The sequence below is a fragment of the Amblyomma mixtum genome, chromosome 3, assembly GCF_055824585.1.
Source record: "Amblyomma mixtum isolate Tamu chromosome 3, ASM5582458v1, whole genome shotgun sequence".
Classification (NCBI taxonomy): domain Eukaryota; kingdom Metazoa; phylum Arthropoda; class Arachnida; order Ixodida; family Ixodidae; genus Amblyomma; species Amblyomma mixtum.
Genome location: NC_143014.1, coordinates 245,716,064 through 245,734,755, shown reverse-complemented (window position 1 = coordinate 245,734,755; position 18,692 = coordinate 245,716,064). Strand labels below are relative to the sequence as shown.

Here is an 18,692-nt window from a genome sequence, read left to right as displayed (position 1 = left end):
ATATTTTTTTAATATTATATCTGAAGTTTTTTTTCTGAACTTTAATATATAATTCTTTTTTCAGAAGCTGCAGCTCTCTTGTTTTTCTTGTTTCGACAGCCATTTTGAAGCGGTCCTGGCCGGTGGTGTAGGATAATTAATAATTGTGTGTTAGTCTCTGATCGTTTACGGAAAAACGACGAAAACGCATAGCATATAGTGGTTCAATTTCAGGTATATTTTCAAAATGTCTATAGAAGATAAGGCAGCGTTAAAGGAGCTGGACGCGTGGATTGAACAGCTCAATGAGTGCAAACAGTTGACAGAAAACCAAGTAAAGACGCTGTGTGATAAGGTAAGTTGACGCAGTGTATTGAAATCAGTTTCGTTTATGACCCTGGAGATTTAGTGGGAGGTTTCTGCTGTATGGTCGGAATGTGAGCAGCGTGTCTGTTGTGCTCGTCGTAGTGAGCTTGCCTGCTCTCGTGCATCTTATGATTGCCCTACGCTGGGCGAAGAGACGCTAAGTCCGGCTTTCTTTGTGTCTTGTTGGAAGTAAGTTCTTGTATGACCTTTAGAGATGACAAGGCACTTTTAAATGTCCTCCTCTTAGGTGGTGCTGTTAGGGAATGCGGCCGATCTTGGAAAACGAGCTGTGCCAAAATGATAGGCCTAAGCGAGGCGGAAGGGACGGGCTGCGTGTGGCTTGTTTGCTGTAGGTGTAGGGTGTAGTTGTCCTTTACACCTCCTTTGGCTGCCGTTCGAGTCGGAATTTTACTATCAGTGCTTGACGTCAGCACTGCGTGCCTTGTGTAGTACGGGTGCAGTGAGCCTTCGTACGGTGTCTTGCCACCGATTTAGTTGGGGGGGCATTGATGTTACGCGGAGACTGGTGAGTTGCGGATGTTAGGCGATCCTGCGTGTGCGTCGCAGCGCTGCTTGCGTTGGGGACGAAAGCTGATGCTGGCTTCCTAAACTGACTGTTGACGTTCTTCTCGGCCCGGCGAGAATCGTCGGTAACCGGGCGTTGTAATAAAGTTTTAACATCTTCGTCCTCTTCGCCGGGACTGGAAGCCGACGTTCCATGGCCGCTCCAAGTGTTGCCCTTGCACGCGTCGGATGCCGAATGCTCTCGCGCCCCTGTGGTCGCACTTCATGGAGCGCGTTTTACTTTGAAAAATGAGTATTTTGTGAGGCGCGTGTGCGAATAAAGTCGAGGTGATGGTGCATGTAGGTACTGCACTGTGGTGTCATGGTTCGAGGATGGCATGAATGAATTTGAGCATTCATGAATGGGCCAAGTTGACATTTCAGTGTTGCCTAATCAAATAGTTAAATTTCTGTCCAAAAGTAGCTGACACATAAGGGTGCCGAGAGTAACCAGTGTCTCGAGGCCGTTTGGTGTGTGTTTAGACCGTTCGTAATGTTTCTTGTATTTTAAATCTTTCCGGCGAGTTTCTTCTTTTTTTTTCTTTTTTTTTTGTGCGGGGCCACGAAAGTCATGCACACTGAAGTGAGACTTTGCTTTTTGTGGTCGTGGGCTGCAGTAGATAAGTGTGTGCTGTGAGTACCTGTCGACTTAAGTTGCTTTTCCATTTTTCTATTTATGGCCTCTGTTAACAAGTTTGCGTCGAGTGCTGATCATGCTAGTCCGCTGACCTGTTTTAGTGCAAATGGGGTGCCCTGCTCCCGCATTTCATTGGAGTGTTTACGTACGGTCAGGGCCCGTGCCGTTTATCTTGGGCCCTTGGATGAAGGCTGTCATAGTGGTCAGTGTGAAATAAGTTGCAGGCCTTCATGCATTCGTTTTCTCTTACCCATGGAAATTAGTAAATAGTGTAAAATGAATGGTAAACGTGTATTCCTTGTAGTAACATGTAACAGCCTACAGTGCCCCTCGTGAGGTTTGTCACACCAGGCTGGATGATTTGGGCATGGTGGCCACAATTTGAACCTTGCCTCGTGAGAATTTCACCTCTTTGTGCACAATTAGCAAAGCTGTACCACAGTGGGATACAACTTTTAAAAAGGGAGGCAGTTGGCAGCAGCTCTTGGCCCGCATAGTGCTGTATTACCCTGCTAACCAATCACCACAGTAAACAGAATTAAAATTCTTGTACTGAGTATTTGGTCTTGTGATTAGCTTTTCGTTTTAGTAAGAAAAGCTGCAACAGGCTTTCCTTGTCATGAAGAAAGTGTGTGTAGTCATGGTTGTGGGCAGAGCTTCAGTGCAGACCTTGCTTATGTCTAATTACAGGTTAAAAATTACCTTCCTGTCATGTCTCAGCTTTCCTCCTCAACTTGTACATTGGGAATGTACTGTGCTTTGCAGCTTTTCCCCGTCAGAGGACCCCCTTCCTGCTAGTGGTGTCGGCCGATTCTCATGACCTTGCTAGGGTGACAAAGTAGGGAGTGGTAGATGAAAGCAAAGGGTATAATCCCTTCCCTCTATGGTTGGGGATAGACTCTTCTCCCTGCATTGTCATGCTAGCAGGGTCCTTTGATGGAGAAAAGCTGCTGTGTTCATGAGTTGTATCTGACACCAAGTTGTATCTGCAAGCACACCACATTATCGCATGATGCAAGTGTTGCCAACTTCCAGCTTAGTGAAGGCAAGTGCTGAACCAGGTGATTGACAAATTGGCTCCTGCAAAACTTCGCTCTGTGCAAGCGCATTGGCTGAAGACCTGCTCGATTCTGACAGGACTGTCATATGTAGTACCTAACCATCAACCCAGAACTAAAGCTTGACCACATAGTATTAGTGGGCTTTCAGCTGTTCATTGACTCATGACTTATCGCAATTGTGCTCAGCACTTACCGAGAAAACAGTGGTTTTCCAGGCAGATGAATCCGTCTTGCAGCCAACATCACAGCAAGGGTGGGTCTTTAGGGGAGTGCAGCCACAGGAGCGAACAGTGCATGTAACACCCCTCTGAACCTTCTGTAAAACCTCTGCCCAGCGGCATTTGAGAACTAAATAAATAAAATTTTGTGAGCGGGCTGGTTTGGTCCTCTGGCTGCAGGGGTTACCATTAAGATACTTGTTATTAATCTTTGTCTGAATGTATTTTTAATTTCGAAAAAATATGTCGATGCCACTTGGGCAAGCCCATGATGCCTCATGGCTAGCAGCAGCTGAAAGTAGGGGAGTTGCCTTAATCAGCTGAGCACTGTAATTTTCATGAAAGAATTGTAAACTATTGAACTCACGCAGAGCTCTTAAACTTGACACGAATACTCAGTTGCCTCACATGCAGATTCAGTGTGTTGAAGACACCTTTCCAAAAATTGGCTGGGGCTTAGCTAAGGTTAAGCCTGGATATCTCGAAGCGAAAAGCTGCGGTGATGCTTATGGTTATGCTTTATGATTTAGCCTATGGATGTGCTTCTCTGGCAAGCGGTTATATAGCCGGCCTCTGCGATAAACGCGCTTGCGGCGAGCGTCAAACGATGAGGCATAGCGCGCGGCAGCGTGCGCCTGTTCTATAGGCAAGCGCCTTATATACCGCTCCTTTCAAATGTGCACGGCTGTGGCGAAAGGTCAAACGGTGGCGAGGAGGAGAAGCGGCGGCGCACATGCGCAGTAGCCTGCGCCATGCGTGACGTCACTCGTACTCCGACATACACCGGCTCACGCGAAGCGCGGTGTTGACTAGCGTAGTGAAGCCTTTTGCTTCAAAAGAGGTCGATGGGGGCCATCATGTTGGGCAGTGGGCTGCGCTTATAGTACAGGAAAGAGTTTAGGGTTAAAGGGCAACTCCGGCGATTTTTCAGCCATTTTAAGTTAATGGCTGTTTCGGGTTCCTAGGAACCTCCTGTAATGTTTACGGTACAAGGTTTTCAAAAGCAACCGTAAAATAATTTTTAAACATCAAAAAACGCAAAACTCGAAACCGAAACCGCAAAACCGAAACCGGGGAGGGGCCTTCGTGCGGTATTGACTCTGACGTCACGAGCGGGTTCGCCGCGCTGTGAAGCCCCCGAAGATATCACAACTACCCTGAGCCGCGCTGTCGACATGACTGAAAGCGCGGAGGACAGCTTTTCCGAGACCAGCGAGTCTTTATAAGACGACTCATTCGACGATTTTGGACTGGACGAGTCGCCTTTTAGGTACGATCCACCGCCGAGCGAGCCAGCCGAGTCACACCACAGGCCGCGTCACCTGCAGCACGGAGACGGTCTGAACTCGGAGAATTGACTACTTGAGTCATTTCTCGTGCATGCATTTGTGACAGAGTCGTCAGGACGAAAGTTAATGAGATGCACCCGCCGACAGCTGTTCGTGTGGCCAGTGCCGGCCGACCCAGCCTGATGAAAGAATCTGCTGCCGGAACGTTGCCGCGGTGCACAACGTCCTTACAGGGGCATGCATCACCAACAGTCCTCTCTGCGAAGCTTTATCTCGACGGCGAGCTTTTCGAAGTGAGTTCACGCCAGCTACAGTTCTACAATCCAACATACCGCTTCTTGACGGCCGCGCTTCGTTCAGCTGGCCGCTGCGATAGACGGTTGTACTAGAATAACGTTGGCACAGAATATGCCTTCAAGCGCCAGTTGAACGAAGCCTTAGCGAGTCCAAAGCTCTCTTTGAAGTACACGCTGTCTTCATAGCAATCTGGCGCGAGCACAAGCGGGTATGCTTCCTCGGAGACCAGTTTACACGGCGAACAGCTCTCACCAACTTATCGCGAAGGTTCTTATCGCTAGGAAACCTACGCTAGATCACGCCCGTTGTCACAGATCAAGAATTCGTGCACCCCACAGCACAACAGAAGTTGCCGTGACCCATCTCTCTGGCGTACACATCACATCAAGCACGTTGAGATGGCGCGAAATTGCACAGGTGGTCGAAATAATTCCGGAGAACTCCACTACGGACCTCTTTCTTCCTTTCTTCTTTCACTCCTCCCTTACGTCGCGGTTCGGGTGTCCATTGCTGCGTCATTTACTTTCCTCAAAACCAATTTTCAGTTTTCCCCTGCACTGCCTGCGCCAGCGCGCGCCCAACCAGCTTGACACGCCGCCCCGCCAGTGACGTCACAGAACAGGGTGGCCTGTAGAAGTTGCTCGATCAGTGGGTGCCGCTCGCGTCGAGGAGCGCTTGTCTTCAAAATTTGCTTGCGGAAAAACTACGCCGGTTTCAGGTGCGAAATTTTACATGAGGCATCAGACTATCATAAAGCATACAGACTTAAAATTTCATTTCAATCGATGCACATCGAAAAATCGCCGGAGTTGCCCTTTAAGCTCCCCCTCATTCTCCCCACAGCCCAGAAAACCAGTTTTCCCTAGGGTCTTGAAAAGGTCTGTATGTCCATTAAAATTGGTTGAGGGTCTGTTTAAGCTGGCCACTACCATTTTAATGGACCAAGTTTCATAAAACTTATTGTTGGGCTAGTTGGTGACACATACTTGAATAAAAAGGTAGTGCAAAAAAAGACGACCTCAGGAGGAAGACACCGGAAGGAAAGGTTTGTGTTTGTGGTGTCTTCCTCCTGTGGTCATCTTTTTTCATTAGATCACTGTTGTTGTTTTGCACCTGTGGTGTGCACTGTGAAAATTGTGCATTTCATGCACGATTTAGGAAGCACTATTCAAGGTAGCCACACCCTTGGAAGCATGTATCCACAAAAAGGAAGCAGGAATTGCTTGAATTTTGGCTAGTGGCTGTTGAAACAGCAGCCCTAGCTATTTTGTTGACAAAGTTTGAGAGTATATATCACTCGTGAACATGTACAGAGATGGTGATTAAACAGTAGTGCAACGGTGGCTTGCTCATATCTCTTAATGTACTAGCATTAGGAACTCCGTTTTGAGCACCCGCCGGTGTTGGTGTATGTACGGTTGTGTACGCGGAGGAGCCACGGTTGGCAGGTGTCAAGGTGGAGAGAGGGAAATCAGCCTCTCCTTTAGTAGGGCAGAGGCTGGGAAGAACACCCTCCACCCCCCTTAAAAAAAGATATGCTGCAACCAGAACTGAGACCCCCCTTTGTGGTACTGCTCTGCAAGTTCATGCAAACACCACATCTGATATGATGTCCGTGCATTATTTATTGCATGTGTTGGTGGAGCTGAACTTTTTGTAAAAAGCTCTTTGCTGTCATGTGAATAAAAATATGAAGATGTTTTGCTATTAAAATGCAGGAATTGCACAAAGATGCTTGGAAAGAGCCTAGTGCATTTTAGCATGGCTGCTTGCATTGTTTCCCTATTGAATGCCACCTTTACATTTTAATGGTGTTGTTTTTCATGGACAGTTACCATCTCGTAGCACCTGCAGCCATGGCATTAACAGTCACCTTTCTACACTTGCTGATATCTTCCATTTGTTACATTTTAAAGTAGCTGCATGCCTTTGCTGCGGTTTTTTGCCAGGAAGTTTTGAGTGTTCGGGACCATCTTAAAGCGTGCACCTAAAGCCTGATTATGGAGCAGTGAGCATAGCGCAAGGTTTTACAGGGGCTGTGGTATTGGTTTTTAGCTAAGCTTACGTTGATATTATTATTTGCCATTAGTTGATTTAAAATCTTATTTCACTAATGCTTCCTGCTGTATGGCGAGAAGAGGAATTACTTGCTCACATGAGCATAATTCTTGGAACCCGTCACAGGACAGAGCTGTCAGCACCAAATGTTTATGGTACAAGCAAGCATAGGCTGAACCCCTGTGGCAGCATTGCACACCTGCTCTTGGTTCACACATAGGAAGAACCTCTTATGATGTTTGCTCACATCATACAAGCACACGCAGACACAGCTGTGTCGAACCACACATGTGGCTTGAGAATATGGTAGCACTTTTTGTTTGACTGTCCTGTGCAGATGAGGGAGTCTGTCATTCATTCTGGACGTCAAATCCATGGGTATGAAATGCGGATGGCAGCTAATGAGTGGTGCAGATATGGTTTCGCTGGAATATTTGTACTGCCAAACTAGTTGCCCTGTGAGATGCTTTGTAGTTTTGTGAGCAGTTCCATGCTGGCACATGGTACTGCCGGTGATTGTTTTGCAGGTCGCCTTTTCATTGGTACATTGTGGTTACTTGCAATGAATGCCACCAGGAATAAGGGATCACTCTAATAGCTGTACATTTTGATGGGTGAGGAGGGTCAGCTCTTATTGTCAAATAGTATTTTGTGACATTATCGTCGGTTGGTCGTGGCAGTGGCCGAGAGGACTGTGTGTAAAGCACCTGCTGCAGCATATCAGTGGTGATTCCAGTGCCTCGCTGTGCTAAAAACGTCAGAATAGATGCCCATAGTGTATTTGATAGCTTGAACTACATTTTTTGTCGGGTGCTTCTGCTGATGCAGGCAAAGGAGATCCTTGCCAAGGAGTCCAATGTCCAGGAGGTAAAATGCCCTGTAACAGTGTGTGGAGATGTGCACGGCCAGTTCCACGACCTTATGGAGCTGTTCCGCATTGGGGGCAAATCTCCGGATACCAACTACCTGTTCATGGGGGACTATGTGGACCGGGGCTACTATTCAGTTGAGACAGTTTCCCTACTGGTTGCACTCAAGGTGAGCATCATGTTGGTACTTTGATCAGAGATCTTTTATCAGTGGCTACGATGCTTACGATGCTGCTGCATCTGCTTAAATGCAGCAGCATTGTACTTTATATATACTTTTTGTGCGTGCACTTGGTGCTTAGTGTGTCGCTGTCCTTATTTTGGTTGCTTGCACACTGCCTGTTGTGTCACTAACTAGGTGCGGTACCGGGAACGAATCACCATCTTGCGGGGCAACCACGAAAGTCGGCAGATCACGCAAGTGTACGGCTTCTATGATGAGTGCTTGCGCAAGTATGGCAATGCCAACGTGTGGAAGTACTTCACGGACCTCTTTGACTACCTGCCACTGACAGCGCTGGTTGACGGCCAGATCTTCTGCCTCCATGGAGGCCTCTCCCCTTCCATCGACACCTTGGACCACATCCGGGCATTGGACAGGCTGCAAGAGGTCCCCCATGAGGTGAGGTCCCACCTCTGGGCCCTATGTTACTGTAGTGGGGAATGCGGGCTTTTATCCTCTGGTAGCTAGAAAGTTTAAATATTCTGTGATGACTGAAGACATCTGAATAAGTGCAAATTACTGCCAATTTGCTCTTTCTGAGCATTGGTAATGGGAAGGCCAAGGTACCAATTAGAAAGGTATACTGAATAAAAAAATTTTTAGATTGAGAACTTTTATCAGAGCACACCAAAGTGTTAATGCTTATTTTTTGCCAGATCACAGGCATTGTGGTCAGGCCTTTAGTCACACTTTCTGGAGTGCTGTAGGACATCAGGCACCCTTGCTGCTGTTGGCAAGCCTTTCAAGATATAGCTTTCATTTTTAAAGAATTTATTTGTACTTTCAGCCAAATTCTTCAGTATCCTCTTGGGATGAGCTCTGAGCTAGAGCTTTTGCTGTGTGTGCTGTCTCTTGGCCTTTTTGCATATCCCTGTTTGTGTTCACTATCATTGCAATGTACAGAAAATGCAAGGAGTGCATATTAGTATTTACCTAGGTTGAGGTTAGATGCCTATGTCAGTGTAGTTTGGGTGGCATAGAAATCAATTTGTGAATTTATGGTAAAAGTTCATTAATTCACACTTTCTTGTTTCGAGTTTTTGAATAATTCAAAGTGCTGCAGTGCTGCCAGGTCACACAGAGCTCCATGTGTAAAAAAACAAACTGCACATCGCTTCAGCCACTTCATGGTGGAAGAGGGCCTTTAGAAAAAAATAATTTATTAATGAAACCAGAATTATGAAATCTTCAGTAAACGTATTTCTGCATGCTGATTCAAAACATGTAATATGTTGGGTAACTTTTTGCCGAGAGCTTTCAAGAAATTTTGGTCGGGCGAACTTGCTAAAATAAGTGCCATTGGTTTCTTTTGGCGTCAAGGAATGCAATAAGGGTGAAATTATTACCTTTCCTATCATAGAAGTTGGTTTAAAGAGTTCTTAAGTGATAAACAGGAATACAGATTTTTCTTCCCATTTCTGTAGTAGCAACTTCAATACCTTTTAACTCAACTTCTATGATAAGGTGATAATTTCACCCTTATTACATTCCTTGGTGTCAAGAGAAACCAATGGCACTTCCCTGCAAGTTCTCTGCTGCAAAACTTTGTGAACGCTTCTGGCAAAAAGTTACTTAACACATTACATAAGTACGCAGGACTTGTTTTACCTGAATTTCATTTATATATTTGGGATCAGCATCGAAAAATAATGTTCCCTGAAGATTTCATAACTATGACTTCATTAATGAAAATTTTTTTTTTTTTTCTAAGACCCTCTTCCCCCTTTAATTGGCTTGTGCTGGCAGCAGCTGCCTTTTCAACCGAGTGGTAGTTGGTGCAGGTTCTAACTTCCAGATAATGCATCGCACCGGAATCTGAAGCTGCCAGGCCGTTGGCAGCTCGGTGCCTTTGTTTGCCACTCGCCAGTCTAGTTGCTCTGGACTGCAGAGCACACAAGTGTAGGAGAGGCATTGTTTTATCATCTTTGATGTCCGTTCGTCTTCGGCTGTTGACCTTGTGGTTACATAGCTAAGTCTCTGTTGCTTTGAGATGTCCTATCCCGCTTGCATAATACCACAGTGTCATCACCCAGCCTGGAGTACCTCATCAGACCTCAAAGTTAAAGAAAAGTTGGGGACTGTGTGGGAGGTAGATGAAGGGGAAAGTGGGCAAGCAGGGAAATCATTTGGGGTATGAGAGCCCCTTCGTAGCTCTAAAGGGGCTCTCTCTCTCCCAAGGCATTTGGAGGGCTAGGAGTGCTGTAACGAGCCACGTTGCAGTCGGTAAGAACAAACTGGTGACCTGGCGATTTTTGGAAAGCAAAGTATGTGAACTCTCATTTGGTGCAGTTGCGAATCAGAGTGCACATTAGACACTTCTAGTTGGGTATGCACAGTAAGCTTGCTTATGCACTCATCGCTTACTGCATTGTGTAGGGGGGGGGTAGAACATAATACATCCTACTTAAGTGAGGCAGCATGCCATATTCTCGCAAAATTTGCACATCGTCAGCCTGGCAAGGTTTGAATTCTGGTCAGTGCCTTTTCTGCATCAGTGCACATTTCTGCCTCACACGAATGCAAACAAAGCATGCCTTGAGATTAGCAGGCCAATTGGATAGTTCTCAGTTGTTGATTGCAATCGCATGCATGCCTTCTGTATCCATTGTGCTGAGACACCGTGAGGGCAGGCTACTGGGCTCCTTACTTGGCACCAAGCAGGCAAAGGTTCCTTTTAGTTACAGCCAAGATGCCACAAAGTTTATATGCACAGAACTCTTTGTTTTATGCCTATAGCACTTTATTTTTGTCAGGACGCTGTCATTATTGAAGTGTCCAGTGCAGTTTGCATAGTGTTTTCTATGCTGGCAACTTGCTATTGAATCAGGGAGCACTTACCTGAAGTGTCAGCATGTCTACCTTCAGGGCAAGCATGCTAATGCTTTATTTTTGAGTGTTCTGTGATACAGTAGCAGTTATCACCACAGAAGATGCTCCATGCCATCCAGGTTTAGCATAGCCTTAACCAGTTCTTAACTAAAAAGTTTGGAACGTTCCACTTGCATCGGTGCTTGTACAGTTGCATCTGTAGCAGTCCAAAAGGCAGCCAGTGGTTGCTGTATGGGGGCAGAAAAATGGCCATTTGGTGTTGGACGTAATTACTCTTTCACTCTTGGTTAAGAGGCGAGTAGGTTTCGGTTATATTTGGCAAACAAGGTGCTTAAAGCTGTTTTAGCTGCAGAGTAACTCATTTTGCTATAAAGAAATTAGTTTCAGGCTTTTTGTGTAGCAGACTTTTTCGCTCAAGGTGAGAGATGTCTTATCTTGCTGATTGGTTGACACGTGATACTGTCACTTTTGTTATGAGCTGCCAAAAAAAGTTTGGTGTACACATAAGCTCCGCCTTACGGGTATGGGATATGACGTGATTGCGTTACTGGCTTCTTTCAGCACTCTGGGGTCGTTTTTGGGTATCACTTCACAGACACGGATGCTGTTCCTTCTTTCACCAGCATGTAACGCTTAACCTCCTCTCATTGTACTCATCATCATGATTATGGTGATGATAAGAGTGCAGTACGATAGCATCAGATTCCTCCTGTGCAGGCATTCCTTCAGTCACCTAGGATCTGCCTGCATATCCATGTATACAGAATTGGTCATTCTTTATTTTGCATTCATAGCTCACAAAGAGTCCTCACACCACTGCTGGTGCAATGGTGCAACGTTTAAGCGATGCGCCACTGCCCCAGAAGCTGGCTATTTCAAACAGCCGCTGGTGGGGCATGTGAGACCCACGTGGCTCTTCTTGGGCAACCTCTCGCGACCAAACATTAATTTAGCTGCCACTTGCCACAGTGGGCCACTGCTGTTTTTTGTTCGCAACTGCGGATTTTCTGTGGAACAGGAGGCTTAATGCCATCTACAAGGGGAGGTGCGGGTCTTGAAGATAAAAAAATTTTGTTAGAGATATCATAGTGAAATTAGTTGTTGGTTGGTTTATTGGGGTTTAATGTCCCAAAGCAACTCAGGCTATGAGGGACGCCGTACTGAAGGGTCGAAATTTCCGGAGCCCTTCAGTACGGCGTTTCTCATAGCCTGAGTTGCTTTGGGACGTTAAGGGGGGACGAGGGTCTTAAAACTCACCTTTTTATTTGTGACTAGAATCTCGTGAACTTTTGCACACAGCTGTGTTTTTCTCTTCCGATTCCAAAAATGTAATCATAACTGAGCTGGTTGTCTTAGATCAAAAGTTATCTTGAATTATAGAGTGTAAGTAGGTAATTTTTTACGCAGCCTTAATGAACTTTCTCATTGCATTTTGTTGCTTTTAATTACATGAATTGATAGCCAGCAAATTCCCATACCCGATGACATTCTTACTTTTTTTGTTTAGGCCACGTATAAATAGCAATTTACAATTAGCTTAATGAGTTGCAGTGTCAAATACTGCGACCTTTTACTCTTGACACAGTATATCAGGATGACATGCCTTTAGAGAAAAACGAAGAATGTCACTGGGTATGGGAACTCTCTGGCTATCAATTCATGTAATTAAAAGCAACAAAATGCAATGAGAAAGTTCACTAAAGCTGCGTAAGAAATGACCTATTACATTCTAGACTTTTCAAGATTTAAGACCACCAGCTCAATTATAATTACATATTTGGAATCACAAGAGAAAAACACATCTGCGTGCAAAATTTCATGAGATTCTAGCCATAAATAAACAAGTTAGTTTTAAGACCCTCATCCCCCCTTAAACTCCAATAAACCAACCAACAACTAATTTCATTATGATATCTCTAACAAAGTTTTTATCTTCAAGACCCACACCTCCCCTTAAAGCAATGTGTATACCATATTTACTGTAGTAATTTGTGCACTCTTTTTCTTGAAATTAGGGCTTCTAAAAAGGGGGTGCACAAATTACGTGGAGATTTCATAAATACGTCCAAAAAAACACTACAGGGTCGTAATGCACAATATATACCCTCTATATGTATACCCCCCCCCCCCCCCCCCCCCCCCAACTCGCACCCCTCGCTGACAAGAAAAAAAGTTGACTCAAAATATAGAACACCTACCCCCTCCCACGCCCCACCCCACGTTACGTGGCTCCCCTTGGGATGGCATTAGGCTGCGTGTGTAGCTCCAAGCAATAAACGGGCAACAGTGCAGTCGCAGAGCCAGCAGCCACATGCAAATGGAGATAACAGGCACTAAACCAGCGCCTTTGTAAAATATGCGAGTAAAAGTTTTTAAAAAAGGTGATAAATTAGGGGTGCACAAATTATGCGCGGGTGCAAATTACCCGAGGTTGATTCCACAAAAGATCAAACGGCCTAAATATTTCAAGTTTTTGATGTTCTTGATTATTTATACAGGGTGTCCAGGCTAACTTTAGCCAAGGATTAAAAGATAAAATATTTGAGGAAGGCCAGGGAAGCCACTTACATACACCTACAACCGGCTTGCGCATCATAGGCAATTTTTTGTTTTGCAAGTAATTAATTAGTAATTAAGATAATTTTTCTAAATGCCTAAATATTGACTTCGGACAGCAAATGTGAATAGCAAAGTTGGAGAGCACCTTCAGAAACCCCCATTCCATTTATTTGCGATACAGAAAGCCTCACGTGTATCATTTTTCCGAGCTCCAAAGAAAGTCTGCGAAATACAAAAAACTCACGTGACTAGCGCATTCGCGTGCCATGATTGTGCTGCTCTCAATCTTAGCTTGAGTGAATGAATAAGCTGCTGGCAAGGCGCGACGACCTCATTGCTGCAGCAAGCCGATATGTCGACGGTGCAACTTGCAACTTGCACCGTCACGCTTGCAGACTGGCTCACGCGGGCAACCCTTGGCTAAAGTTAGCCTGGACACCCTGTATGTTATGCACACATTATTCAGTACAGGCGAAAAAAATTATAAAAGATGTCGTGGCAGATGCAGAGGTCAAGTGAACAGCTCAATTCTGCAACTTTGCAATGATGTAAGAATAGAGAGATTAAAGCCATGATGGATTTATTTTACGTGCTAAAAGTACATGTGAGAAAGAACATGAGAGGCTTACTTCTGCCATTTTTAGGAAGTTTCCGCTTCCTAAAAAGTTTCAAAAACTGCAGAAGGCTCAAATGAGGCAATTTTAAAGAATTTCTCCACAAATGTCAGTTCACGTTAAACAACCCCAGGTGGCAGAATTTTCCAGAGCCCTTCACTACGGTGTCCCTTATAGCCTGAGTTGCTTTGGGACGTGAAACCCCATAAATCATAAACCACAAATGTAGTGCACATCTCCTTCAGATTTGCATATTAGGCAAGTATCTAGGTTCTAAAAAAATGTGCTCACTTTCATTGTTGTATAATATAGGGAAGCACAAGTAAGATTGCCTTAAATCTAGAGTTTTCTAAAGATACAGTAGTGTTTTTCAAAAATGAAATGGAAAAAAAATCCATCAATAATTTTTCAACTTCAGAAACAAGTCTCTAGGAGGAGGAGAAAAAGAATATGAAAAAAAAAAATGCTTCATTATATTGTTTCCAACAATGTTATCCAAAATGTGGGTGTCTAAATGTGGGTGCAGAAGCAGCAAACACTCTCTTCGCTGCTATAAATTTCCCCAAATCCCAGGACAGACCTTTTCCGTGAAGAAAGAGCGTACCTAACTACATTTTTATGGCCAAACACTGATCTGTGACGTAAGCAGGATTAGGTGGTGCCGCTATTGACAGGTGCGGGTAACAAGTGGGTGTGCATGGAAATGCATGGAAACAAAAGTTTTTAAAGGGATACTGAGCCTAATTTTTGGAGCTGCTCTTTTACATGTAAACAAGAGCTTGACTGCTAAAATTGATAAATGCGACAAGTATTTTAGCGCAGAAAGGCGGATAGCACGTTTTTTTCGCGATTTATTGACGTATCGTTGCACCCGGCGGCCGCCTGTGGAAGCTGCGACTAGACATCATAACACCCGTGCGCCCACTGTTCCCGCAGGAGCATGATTGCTGTCGCTACTCGCGAGTTTTGCCAGTTTTGCGTCGGCAGTGTCGGAGGTTAGGAGCCTTATCGCTTGGTCTACCCAAACTGCAGTGCAACATCGCGTGTGATGCGACCGGTTGCCTCTCGGACAAGGGTGACATGACATAACGCTCTTCACCTCGTGCCGGCCGGCAGGGCTTGGCACGCGCTCATAAAACATCGAAAATAAAACCATCCACTGCAAAATATGCGAAGTGACGATTAGATTTCGGTGTAATCACATTCCGAGAACCTATCTGCAGTGTTTTTGTTCAATTTTAAGATTTTGCTTCAGTATCCCTTTAATATAATTCTCTGACTGCACAGTGCATCTGTGGTGCTGTGCGTGACCCCAGGCCCTCACTTGGTCGTTCCACTCTATATATGATTTGTTTCGATGCCTGGTCGCCGCCATTTTGCTGGTGGCACCCCGTGTAAGCCAAGCCTAAAAGCCAGCACTGGCGCCATCTTGGGCGTTGCATACGGAGGTGATGCAGCAGCTACCGCGTGGTGCTTGTGAAAGGCTTCCCGGCAGCTCGGTATTTCGCGGCATTCCTGAACTGTGAATACGGCTGGTTTTGTTTAAGTGAGGCCACAAACCACATGATTCGATTAAGAGATTGTTAGAGCTGCACGTGGAAGCGGTTGTAAGCAGCTGTAGCGGCCAGAGTGACGCCGGAGGGCTGCGCTCCGCTAACTACCGAGATGCCTATGATTTATCTTTTGTGGAGCCCACATTTTGAGTCATGAATTGTAACTGTAATTGCAACTGTGCACTCAAGCGTACAGTGAAGAAACCGCATGCACAGCTACTGATCGTGCGATGCAGATGTACTGCGGCTCACCACAGTAAGCTTGCATCGTGCACTGATCACCGCACAGTGTGGCCTGTTTCATGTATATATCTTCCGATGGTGCCTGTTACGACTTAAAGGTGAGCTACCTTCATATCGCATGAAGGAATTTTAAGTTAAGCAGGGCAGGTTACATTCGTATCGTTTAATGTTTGAGGTTCGCCACTCTGTCCCGTTGCAAGTAAAATCATATGTCCTGCCTTTTACCTCCTAAGCTATAGACCGTTTTCGGCGCGAGGAGGAAAATAGCCTCGAACCGGCGCGCGCGCGCCGCCGCTTCTCCTCCTCCTGGTATGCGCGTGCGGCGAGGTACGCGTTGAGTGACGTTCGTGTCCTGCTGTCTTTTGCGCGAGAAAACAGCTTTTACGTGTTTTGACGCTGACTGTGAACATGAATCGTGAGCCGAGGACATCAGGATACCACTGCGCGGTTTTGGCTGCACCAATAACTATCGCAAGCGGAAAAAACTAGCCGCAGAGCCATGTGCACAGCATCAACAGCCGCGGCGTCAGTGCGGCTGCGACCTGTTCCACCTGTATCGCTTTCCGTCAGATGTAGACGAGCGATGTCTTTGCCTAGCTAGCGTTAACAGAGAGGATTTTGTGCCTCCTTGATGTCACATGCTTTCTTCTCTAGCAAATAAAAAATCATGTGTGGCATCCGGACGTTTGGCCACTTCAGTCAGTGACAACACTGGGATGCCTGTACAGCTAGTGACCTGCAGACAAGTATGAAGGTCACAAAATCATCGCAATGGAACTCAGATAAGCAGAAAAAAGACCTCTCTAAAGTTTTTGTCGCATGCTAAATATGACAGCAAATGATATGCGATATTACAGCACTGCCGAGTAAGCAATGTTGTTGCAGCAGTGTTGTTACCGCGTACAACGGGCCTTGGAAGAAGCAGAGCGTGCTCACTGCACCAGTCGTCAAGATACCAAAGTCTGCAAAACTTGTGGGAAGACGCGTAGCGTGCTTAACGACGACCGCAAACGCGCTTGCTCACCAAAGCACAATCGAGCTGTGGGTGGCGTGGCGAATTTCTACTGCCGCGTGGCAAATACTCATGTAACCTCTCACCTTTCTGTCTTTAGTGCGGACATTTATTTAGGGCCGCAACACTTTTCTTTCGACGAGTGAAGAGTGTACACGTACGCGAAAAAAAGTGGCGAGGCAGCGAGAACGACCATTGCTCGCGCTCGCTCGGTGGCCGAGGCCATCACTAAACCAAACGGCGGCAGTCTTGCTCGAAAACCTTTTCCCGTCACCCAGGCGCTTTTCTAGCGCGCACGCGCGCACACACACACGCACACGCACACGCGCACACACACACACAAAAAATCAGAAGCTCCGAAGCGCCACTTTGCGACGCCGCCGTACTACACCGTGGGCGCAGCACAAATGCGCGCGCGCATACCAGCATGGCGCTAGGGACAAGAACAGAACATAGACGGCGCCACCTCCCCAAAATGGCGGCGCCCTAGATGAAATGGTCTATACACCTTTCCAACCTGAGCGCTGCCATATTGTTCCCTGGACTGCAGTGGGCACTGCGCTAGCACGGTGAAAGCGGCGGCGGAACCGGTTTCCAGCAGTCGAGAGAGGAGGCGTTTCGCCGCTTCCACGATGCTAGCGCAAGGTGCCCACTGCAGTCCAGGGAACAATATGGCAGCGCCTAGGGAGCCCTTTTTGGAAAGGTCTATACTGCAGCACTGGGCTGCTGATTTTCCTCGTCCATCTCGAGATGCTGAATGTACGCTGACGGGCATTTTTGCATCTCATCCCGATCTAAGTGAGTAATTGCGGTGAGAATCAGCAGCAGAAGTCTTCCATTTAACGATGTTGATGAGCAACTATCTGAGCATTGAGATCTTGTACTCAAGTCAGGTTATGAACGTTTCAGTGTACTATGGGAATGATCACTAGTGCTGAGATGTGACATGTGTTTTACAGACGGCTCATCTATACACACATCCACTGAAAGTTGTCGAATTGGTGGATAACATCAAGGAGTGACCAGAAATTTGCAGTGCCCATGTTGCTATTGCAATGTACAAACCGAGGTCGCGTTTGCGGACCTGCACACGCATGCGTTAAAAAGTCTTGGCACGGCACTGTGAAGGTCAAACATAACACAAAACAGAGGTAAATTTACCATTGCTGTTACGACATGGTCTCAATTTTTTCACGGTGATGAAAACAATTTGTTAAACAATGCGCGATGCATTAAAAGTAGAAAAATTGCTTGCTCTGCGCTTGTATCCCAGGTTCAACACCAGTACCGGACTATTTCCCATGCGCCTACCATCCACGAAATGGGTTGAACATATCCGAGAGTTCGTAATTGGGGCTAAGACTTTCCTATGCAATCTACTCCATGCAATCGACTGGCAATTCAATTTCAGGTCGGCGGGAAAGGGGGGTAGAGTAGACATGTCACAGCCGCATCCGGACTGTCTTTGCATGCTTCCCGCATGTGCTCTTGGCAATGCGCTTCCAATTTCTTGGATTATCTGTGCAGTCCACGATTCTGCAGTCCTGTCCCAACCACCTTGCAACTAAGAAAGGAATTCATGAAGGAATAAAAATCTTTAAAACGGCAAAGTCTGATGAAAAGGGCTGCTCTGCAATGCATAAAGTGCGCAAGGGCACAGCCCGCTCGAGACTGGCAACAACGGACCGACGGAAACTGAAATGGCTGTGGACGGCCAATGCATGGGGTTAGAGAGTATTTTCCTCCTCCCCGGCTTGCGTTCAGTAAAACGGTTTACAGGCATATAGTGGCTAACTTTCTTTTCTAATTCGCGCTTGATTTCAAAATGCGTTTCTTTTTTAGCCGCTGTTCATTTAATTTGACCGTTTATGCTGGTTATACAGGTATGCTGGATTGGTTATAGTTATGCTGGAGTAAACATTTCCTCAACTTATGTACAATTTTCTTAAAGGTTTTGCCTATCGCAGAGACTCCAAAATGAGTAAATGAGGCCCTCCTTCTTTAATAAAAGACTATATAATGATACAGAATGTGCGTTTGGAAAACGTCTCTGGCAAACACATCACGATGTTTTGAAAAAACATTGGCTTTGAAATGACGCTGTATGCTTCCATTTTCCTTTCTATGATGTAGTCTGCTTTTTTTTTTAAAATGAAAGACAACTTTATAGGTGCACTGTGCAGTCACAAAACTACATTGAGAGGTTTTGTTTGCGTTCATTTCTATGGGCCGCACTCCCAATTGTTACCCGCACTCGGCGATAGCGGCGCCACCGAATCCTGCTTATGTCACAGATAAGTGTTTGTTCATAAATATGTAAT

At 45.8% G+C, this 18,692-nt stretch overlaps 2 protein-coding genes across 4 annotated transcripts in view; one reads left to right on the top strand and one right to left on the bottom strand.

Moving 5' to 3' along the window:
* Positions 1 to 84: 84 nt before the first annotated feature.
* Positions 85 to 18,692, top strand: part of mts (protein phosphatase 2 catalytic subunit mts) — a 41,092-nt gene continuing 22,484 nt past the window's right edge. Inside the window, exons 1-3 of the mRNA XM_089583207.1 lie at positions 85 to 334; positions 7,298 to 7,507; positions 7,697 to 7,960. Coding sequence (XP_089439333.1) covers positions 227 to 334; positions 7,298 to 7,507; positions 7,697 to 7,960 — 582 coding nt within the window. The 5' untranslated portion in view covers positions 85 to 226. The remainder of the gene's footprint in view (positions 335 to 7,297; positions 7,508 to 7,696; positions 7,961 to 18,692) is intronic.
* Positions 10,401 to 18,692, bottom strand: part of LOC149354235 (uncharacterized) — an 89,036-nt gene continuing 80,744 nt past the window's right edge. For all 3 annotated transcript variants that reach the window (XR_016291245.1, XM_089583209.1, XM_089583208.1), the window contains one exon: positions 10,401 to 10,617. Coding sequence is in view for 1 of the 3 variants with exons in the window: in XM_089583209.1 (XP_089439335.1) it covers positions 10,534 to 10,617 (84 nt within the window). In the remaining 2 variants the exon portion in view is untranslated. The remainder of the gene's footprint in view (positions 10,618 to 18,692) is intronic.